The following is a 9,370-nucleotide window of genomic DNA, read 5'->3' as shown; positions in this document are numbered from 1 at the left end:
AAAGGACAATTTGGCTTCATACTAGGAAGCAAAAGGACAAGGGACTTGGAAGTTACTACATCATATATGAAGCATGGGTAACACTGGAATAATAATGTAGCTGCAAAAATTACAAAACAAAAAAAAAAGTATGAAAATTGAATTTAGTCTCTTAGTCTTCTAAAATTTTAAAAATATTATTTTAGTAATAAAATTATATTTTTTAGTAGGACATTTAATTTTTCTTGTCAAAATTAATAACCTAAAAAAACATAATTTTAATATCTAAATCAATACTTATAAAATTCTCAAAACTAAAACAAAATACATTAATAATTCATTCCAGGGCCAAATTCAAACATTTTCACAAAAAAAAAAAAGAAAGAAAATTATAAAAAAGAAAGTCTCCATTTTTGGTCATAGTAGTTACTGTCTCCAAATCTAGGCTATTAGTTCTTCTATCTTTGACTATCATCAATAAACAAAACCACCACCTCTTTTTCTTGCTCCTTTTTTATTATGAGCCTCTGAAGAAGAAGAAGAAGAAGAAGATGAAGAAGTAGGTTTGATTTTCATAGCAGCCATGGAACAGTTCTCTCTCTGAATAGCTTCTTCCTCATCCATGAAAATTTGCTTAGACCTACACTCCTCACTGCAGAAAGCCTTGTCCCCCCTTCACATATATAAACACCAAATAAATAAACATAATATTTTTAACACAACAATAATAACAATAAATTAAATAACCATAAAAAAAAACTGTGATTTTGTCAGAACTAGAGAAGGAACAATACAAGATAAACAATAAATATAGACTACTAAGGAATTGAAGATCTGAAGGGTAGTTTCAAGAGAAAGTGCTAAGTGTCAGAGAAGAAGAAGAAGTAGAAACAGTAGCTATTACCACATGTAATAATAATAATAATAATAATATATGGGTTTTAAGGTTTGAAAGGACACTCACTTGTACATGTAAATGTCTTTACCAGGCAATAGCTTCTTCCTGCAAAGAAAGCATAGCTCTAGAAAAGTTGGATTCAGAAAAATAGTGTTATGAGAATAATTATTAATATTATTATTCAATGAAGAAGAAGGAGGAGGAAAATTGGTTGTGTTACTTAGCATCATCATAGTGGTTTTGTTAATAACACCACTACCTTTGTGAGATTCTAACACTACACTCAAACCCACCATATAATTATTTCTTTAATTTGGTGATGAAATGACATATAAAATAGAAGAGCCAAGAGGGAATTGATGAAGAAGGGAAAGAACGAAAGAAAACGAATTGATGATGGAGGAGTTAATAATAGTACCAATCAAAAACACTAGAGTGAATGTGTCATCATATAGAGGAGGAAAAAAAATTATTAAAAAATAAAAAATAAAAATTTGAAGAAGAGAAAGAGAATGAGGTTGGTGGGTCCCCCTATAGCTATGGAGCAGTAATAAAAACAGAGAACGATCAACGATTTGACTGCTTTTCAGCCATTTAATTGACACGTAGCATGTTTTCAACACCTTTTCTTTTATTTTTAAAGTTTTGGTTCAAATATATATTTATATATTTTTTTAAAAAAATATACTTAATTGTAGGTATTATAAAATGTTGATACCCATTTTTTTTAAATTTTTGTTTTATTCCAATCAGTTATACATAAAAAAAATAAGTGATTATGCTTTTTTTACTATTACATTAAATGTATTTTGAAAATATAAAAATTTCTTTTATTTTTTGGCTTGGCTAAAAAATTTTGCAGGTTTTTGTCTTCTTGTGCTGTTGTGTTTGGTAGTGGAATTTTGTCTACGTGTTAAGGTGATCATATATACTGGTACTAGGTGGTAAATTTTGCTTCAATTGTTCATTGTTTTTAACTTCTTTCTATTTTGTATTTTTGTGCTGAACACCACCTAGTTAATGACTAGGGTATGCACGTTATTATTATTATTATTAAATTAAATTAGGTTGGTTTAGTAGTTAATTTACTAATCCATTTAAATAAGAGTTAGAAATTCAAATTCCGTCTTGTGCATGCAGCAACACATTAGTCAGAAAACAAACTCTTAAATAGAGTTTAGTACGGCAGTAGATTAGTTTTTGACCTATTAGAATGAGAGATATTATGAGAAACCAATAATAATAATAATAAAGTGAATGCTATGGTACCTTTGAGATTGTGCCTAAATTATTAAAAAAGACAAATAAATAATATTTAATAAATTTTAAATATTTTATTTTTTATTTTTAAAAGTAAATTAAACAATTTAAATACTATAGTAAAAGACACCATAAAATTAGCTAATAATAAACGGTAGATTAGTTTGTGGAATGTAAGATGATTCTCTTTTATTCTACTCATTTTTTCATGTTAATGATCCGGTGTACAGCCACCTTTCACTTTTGTTTTGTGAGAACATTTTGGCGCTTGTTATTTTTTATATGGGAGAGAGAGAAGTGTATAACAAGAAGCTGTGAACAGAAATGTGTTTTACATTGGTATGGGATGTACAAATCGGATGCACCGATTTGTTTGTTTTATTTTTTTTTTCAAACAAACAATCACAACTCGGACGGTCCGTTTTGATTTTTAAAAAAAAAAAAGCCTAAAAACGGAGGGTCCGTTTTGTTTTAAAGGAAAAATTAAAAAAAAAAATAGAAAACGGAGGGTCCGTTTTCGGTTTTTAAAAAAAACAAAAAAAAACCTGTACACGGAGGGTCCGATTTCATGTTAAATAAAAAAAAAAAAAAACAAAAACTAATCGGACGATCCGATTTGTGATTTTAACAAAGAACTCGGACGGTCCGATTTCTCCCTGTCCCACACTTGTGTCTAACACCTGTATACACCATAATCAAGCACAACTCACACACCCTTCCAATATAAAAAAAAATTAGCCACATTTTGGGGAAACAGTTTTGCATGGACTTTTTTCTTTTTACTTTCATTTTTTCTTTTCCTTTTTTCATTTTTTTTGGTGGTGTGTGGACTTCATTCATCCGGACGTTTGAAGAGAAACACTTTTGACTTTGTCATTTTTTTTATTTTCTTTCTTAAAAAAAAACAATTCTATAATTTCTATTGCTATTTTTTTGTAATTACATAATAGACCAATCAGCACACATTAAATTTAGAATTTTTTTTATCTAGAACTAAGATGACCTATTTTAAATTCAATGTCTCACTTTTACATATTTTCATGTTATTCTAGATTGTGGGAGGATCTAGTTTAAGTGGGAAAAAAAAGAATGAAACTATAAAGTTTAAGAAAAATTAAAGATTTTTTTATGAAGTAAAAGAGGAGAAAAACTATTGGCAAATTATAAAAAATAAAATTAGTTAAAGAGTGCTCTTATAGAATGTAAGTGAGAAGTTTTTGTTTTACTAATAATACATTTTAAAAGGTTTTTTTCGAAAGGGTAAAGTATTAAATTGGTTTTTATATTTAGACTTAATTTTATTTTGGTTCTTAAGGTTTAAAGTGTTAAGTGTTTTATTTGAATCCAAAAAAAAGTTTCATTTAGTTTTAATGTAGTCTCACGTGAGATCAAAATTAAATAATTAATGGAATGTCCTATATGAGTACAGTATAAGAACAATGTTGATAATTTAGAGAACAATTACAAGTTCTAGAGGCAAAATCAACCGTGGATGCATCAATACATTTATTTATCATTTTTCTTACAATTTAAATGAAATATTTTCTATAGAACTAAAGAGAATGATAAATGAATGTATTGATGCATTCGCGGTTAATTTTGTGCCTCTAGAGCTTGTACTTGTTATCCAGATTATCGATCTTGTTCTTGTACTGCTGTTATGTAGGACATTCCGTTAAAATTTAACTTTGACCTCACGGTGGGACTACATTGAAATTAAATAAAAAAATTTTAAATTCAAATAGGACACTTTAAACCTTAAAGACCCAAATAAAATTATCTCCAAATATAAAGAATTAATTTAGCACTTTACTCTTTTTAAATTAAAAATTTCAGGTTATAGTGTCTTTAACGAATATGTTAAAAGAGAATGAATTCTTTTAATTATTTTTTAATTAAAAATGTAAAATATAATTTATATTTAACCTTTCAATAATGTTTCTTTTTACATTTTTTGTCTTATTTATAAAATATATAATGAAACATCATATTTTATTTTTTTAAATTAAAAAAATTAAGAGAATTCAATTCCCATCTCAAAATTATTTATTAACAAAATCTATTAACAAAATCAGATTATCAGTACATTTATACAGAAATCGCTAAGATACTCATTTTAGTTTTGACATGAGATTATTGCAAAGAGTGGTCTATGATTCATAGATTAATGGACTTTCTTTTTGAGTTTGAAATCTCCAACGGAGAAATTAGAAAACTCTTTTTTGATAGAAAAGTGAATGCTAGAGTACTTTTCATATTGTGCTTAGATTACTAAAAAAGAAAATAATAATATTTAATAAATTTTAAATAATTTATTTTTTATTTTAAATATTTTATTTTTTATTTTAAAAAATAAATTAGACAATTTAAGTATCATAGAATTTATCAAAGAAGAGAAGGTATTATAAGTTGCTATAAACAGTTAAATTTTTTTTAATTTTATAGATGATAATGGATTTTCATATATAGGGCACGAAGTCGTTTCTGTTCTTGTTTCCATGATAAAAAAGAAATTCTCTATTTTCGTCTAATAGTTGTGATGAGTAATAGATATTTGATATTTATTGTATATTCATATTTCTGTGAATATCCACATATTTTTAATAAAAATAAAAAATATTTAAAAAGTAAAAAAAATAAAAATTCTGAAAATAAAGGAAAAAAACGTAACCCTCTAACATTAATACAAAACAATTCATGATACAATCAAAAGATATTACATTTTATTATCATTGTTGCTGTTATTATTATTAATATTATATTTAAAAATATTAAATAATTTCATATTCACGAATATTATATAAAATATTTATGAAATGGAATATTTTTTTATCTTATTCCATCCTATTTATTAAACAGATAGTCTCCTAATTTTGTAGAAAAAAGTTGACCTCTAACTTATTACGGCATGTAAATTTCCATCTATTCTCAGCGGCAGAACTATATACTCCAAAAGAGGAATAACGGTCCTCTAAAATACAATTTTTTATATATAAATTTCAGTTTAATTCTTCTCAAAAATTTATTTTAATATTATTTTATTATATAAATATTTTTAACTACTCTCTAGTATTTTTTCTAGTTCCGCTCCTATTTATACCTGCCTCGAGGAAATTGGCATTCTTGTTTAAGTTTGATCGAACATTTTTTCTTCTATAGATGTTGGCAATTTGATCATATATATATATTGGAAATTTTCTGGGTGAAATCGCTCCTCTTAGCATTTTGGGAGGTGAATGATGGGCATAATGGATTAGAGTTTGTTATAGCGGGAAGATTAAACACTAAGATGGGTTGAGTAGGCTTATGAATATTGTATTAATTTTTCAGAGAAGAAGAAAATTGTGTTTTCTGCAAGAAGGTACCTGAGACAATGAAGCATTATTTGTACTTACACTGCACACCAATAATGTGAAGGCTTTTTGTGGATGATTCCTTCAGATTTTAAATATATGCCAAAGTGTCTAAAATGGGAAAGAGGAAATCAATTGTATTTGACATTTGCCACTGTGGGTATCAATCATCATTCTCAACTCAAAACAAACCAATTTTGTTTGAAAAAAGGGAGCATAAACAATACTCAACTTACCTTACCTCCAACTGAAACCGACACTGTTTTAACTTTTTAAGTTTTTTAATTGGAATTAATTTTTATTTGGAATGAATTGAATTAGAAATAAATTACTGCATTTAAAATTAATGGTATAAAATAAGAATTAGTTTGATTTTAAAATTGATATAATGATTGATTCTATATTTTATCTTTTATTTAAGGTTTAATTACTATGCTAGTCCTATAGTTTCACAAAATTTTCAATTAGATTCCTATATTTTTTTTTCTTTTAATTGAGTCCTTACACTAACTTTTTTTTTAATTGGGTTTCTACACTTTTTTTCCTTTTATTTAGGTCTATCTACCAATTTTTTTTTTAATTGGATCCCTATAAAATTAAACCAATTACTACTAAGAGGGATTTAATTGAAAAAAAAAATTTGGTGCATGGATCCAATTAAAAAAAAAAATATAGGGACCTAATTGAAAATTTTATGAAACTATAGAGACCAACAGAGTAATTAAACATTTATTTAACTATAAAATTTTTTAACATTGTTAGACCATCTTTGGGCGGTTTAAAATTACGCTATCGAATTTCACTATTTTTTTCTTTCTCTAACCTTTTTTATATTAATATCTAAAAAAATGAAAACATTTTTTTATATTTTTAATACACAAAGTTATTTCAGTTCTAACCAAATTTTATTTAAAAAATTGAATTTTGTTATAATAAAAATTCATAAGATTCACAAATAAATCCAATTCCCATTTTTTTATGCATTTTAAACGAAGAAATTATTTTGAAATAAAATCAATTCAAATTCAATTGTGTTCCAGATGCACCTTACATTTTATTTATTTATTTATTATTTCTTTTATTTTTGTGTTCTTTGTTATATATGTTCTTCTCCCACCATCCAAAGTTTCTAACATCAGCCTATAGCACCGTCTATCACTTTTCACTGAAACTTTTTATCTCTTAAGCCATATATAACTTTTGGCTTAATACTTAAATTTATCCCTAAAAATTATTTATTTTTTAAATTAGTTCTCAAATAAATTTTTTAATCATATTAATTTTTAAAAGATAAAATATAAGTTAAATTAGTACTTCCCTCAGTTGGATAATGACATATCACATTAAGTGTCACGTGTCATAAGATGATTGATTGACGTGTCAGGTCAGTGGCACGTGTGTCACGTGTCACTTGACATGTAAAAAAGTTTTTTATAATTAAAATAGTCTTTGAAAATCCATATGTAAGTTATTTTCATCCCTAAAATTTTAAAAATTAATCAAACTAATCTTTATATAATTTTTTTATAATATTAAATTTAAAATATTTTTTTATACTACTAATTTTAATATTATTTTTTAAATTTTAATAAACAAAATTCTCTTTACATAAAATAATAAAAATAATTAAATTTTTTATAAAATTATTTTGTCATTTGTATTTTAAAATTTTATATTTTTAAATTGTAATTTTTTTATGTGAATTTTTTTATTTAAATGAGTTTATCAAATTATTGTTGATTATATATTTAAAAATTTAATATTTTAAATTTTACTAAATAATATAGTAATTATTTTAAATTTTTAATCTTTTAAATTTTTTAAAATTATAATTTTTATTATTATTTAATTTATATAGTAAAACTCAATAGTTGAAAAACTAATTTGTAGAATCACTTTTTGAATCTTAATATTCTAATATAATTCTTTTAAATATTTCATTTAAAACATTAGAAATTTTATTTTAATATGAAACATATCTATTTATATAATATACTAGTGCAGAGTAGCCTGTATTATGCATAGGCATAATGTTTCCTATTTCATTTTATCTCATTGATTTGTGAAATTAAAAGAAAAATTATATAATCTATCTCAAATATATGAAACACACAAAAATTTATTATAATCTTTGCACGTATTACACTTAAGAAGCAATTCGTTTAGCATAATAATAATAATAATAATAATAATAATAATAATAATAATAATAATAAAGACTAGTTTGATTAATTTTTAAAATTTTAAGGATGAAAATGATTTACGTCTGGACTTTCAAAAATTATTTTGATTATAATAATAAACTTTTTTATGTGTCAAGTAACACGTGGCACTGACTTGACACGTCAACCAATCATCTTGTGACACGTCATCATGCCACGTGACACTTAACATGATATGTCATCATCCAACTGACGGAAGGATTAATATGACTTACATTTTATCTTTCAGTGATTAATATGACTAAAAAAATTATTTGAGGACTAATTTAAAAAATAAGTGATCTTTTTTATAGACAAATTTAAATATCAACGTTATAACTCTCACTATCTTTAAAAAATATAATGATATGTATGGATACGGTCTATATATCTCTTATTGAATAATAAATGTGCCTTTAGTTTGTATTTTTATTTTTAATGTTTTTTATTTTTTAAATTTTATTAAAAGATAGAAACAATAAAAATAATTAATAAAATTTTATTTTTTATTTTTATCTTTTATTTTTCTTTTATAAAATTTTGAAAATAAAAGATATTAAAAATAAAAAAAATGAAAACATAAACTAAACGCACTTTAAATTTTTCAAAAGTTATTTCTCAGGGATTAAATAAAGTTGAAGTTAATATAGTTTAACAAAAATATAAAGATATATTCGTTGAATAGATATATAAATTGTTTCTGTTAATTATCTTCAATTCTCTCAAAATAAATAAGGAATCGAAAGGCAACTAACTAAGTAGTACACATGCTTTATGATTAGTGAGAGCACTATATAATAATTGTTTGCAATCCATAACGAAGCTATAATCATGAAGCAGCACAATTCCATAGTTGACCGTGGGATGCGAAAGTACATAATACTATAATATAAATCACACTATATATTTAATACATTTGGCATTTTTACCAATTACTCATTTAATTTATGCACTTTCACTTTCATGCTTGCCATAATAATTATTATTTCACGTTATCTTTATGATCTTTTCCATTATCCTAGTAGTCCTTTTGACAACGTAAATGATATACTATAAAAATGGCTTCTCTATAGTATATTAATAATATACTTTAATCACCGATATTGTTGAGTTTTCATCCACCCTCCGTCATACGAGTGGATGTTAGTTCATTTTTTCTTTTGTTATTATATTCAATAATGAAGTTATGAAATAGGCTAAGAGTTGAAGACTCGATTTTAAACTCGAAACATAGAACTTAATCAGAAACATTTGGTTATGAGAATATAATAAAATAAAACACTGAAAATAATAAATTAAAAAATATATATATATATATATAATAAATTAATATTCTTATATTATATTTGATAATAAACTAAAATAATTATAAAAATATAATTTTATTTTATTTTTTTCATGTAAAAATTTAGAAAAAAATATAATAATAAAAAATATAATTATAAAAGTTTAATTGAAATAATAAAAAATAATTTTTTTGTTAGTGTTTTCATATTTTTTTTGCTAAATACAAAATACACTAATTCAATATCTTTAAACATAATGTTTTTATCCATATCTTATGTGTTAAATATTTTTTTTTTCGTTCCTACTTTAGTATCTTTTGTGTAAATAAACGTAAGCTAATATTTTTAAGTCCAAAATCTTAACATATTCAAAGTGTGAAGAACGTACAAATC

At 24.2% G+C, this 9,370-nt stretch overlaps 1 protein-coding gene across 1 annotated transcript; it reads right to left on the bottom strand.

Moving 5' to 3' along the window:
- Positions 1-293: 293 nt before the first annotated feature.
- LOC130976965 (FCS-Like Zinc finger 15-like) lies at positions 294-1,285 on the bottom strand. Its single transcript, XM_057901937.1, has 2 exons — positions 944-1,285; positions 294-652 (listed from the first exon to the last, which is right to left on the bottom strand). The coding sequence occupies exons 1-2, from the start codon at positions 1,171-1,173 to the stop codon at positions 454-456; spliced, it is 429 nt and encodes a 142-aa protein (XP_057757920.1). The 5' UTR covers positions 1,174-1,285; the 3' UTR covers positions 294-453.
- Between the last annotated feature and the right edge of the window lie 8,085 nt (positions 1,286-9,370).

Source organism: Arachis stenosperma, chromosome 4 (assembly GCF_014773155.1).
Source record: "Arachis stenosperma cultivar V10309 chromosome 4, arast.V10309.gnm1.PFL2, whole genome shotgun sequence".
Lineage (NCBI taxonomy): Eukaryota > Viridiplantae > Streptophyta > Magnoliopsida > Fabales > Fabaceae > Arachis > Arachis stenosperma.
The sequence above is the reverse complement of the archived record's forward strand: the minus strand, read 5'-3'. Positions and strand labels throughout refer to the sequence as shown.

What these genes read in the sequence shown, in the direction of transcription:
- LOC130976965 (XM_057901937.1), bottom strand. Translation starts at nt 1,173, where the DNA reads ATGGTGGGTTTGAGTGTAGTGTTAGAATCTCACAAAGGTAGTGGTGTT. An exon ending in AAAGACATTTACATGTACAA is followed by an intron (nt 653 to 943) that starts GTGAGTGTCCTT and finishes ATATATGTGAAG; the next exon opens with GGGGGACAAGGCTTTCTGCA.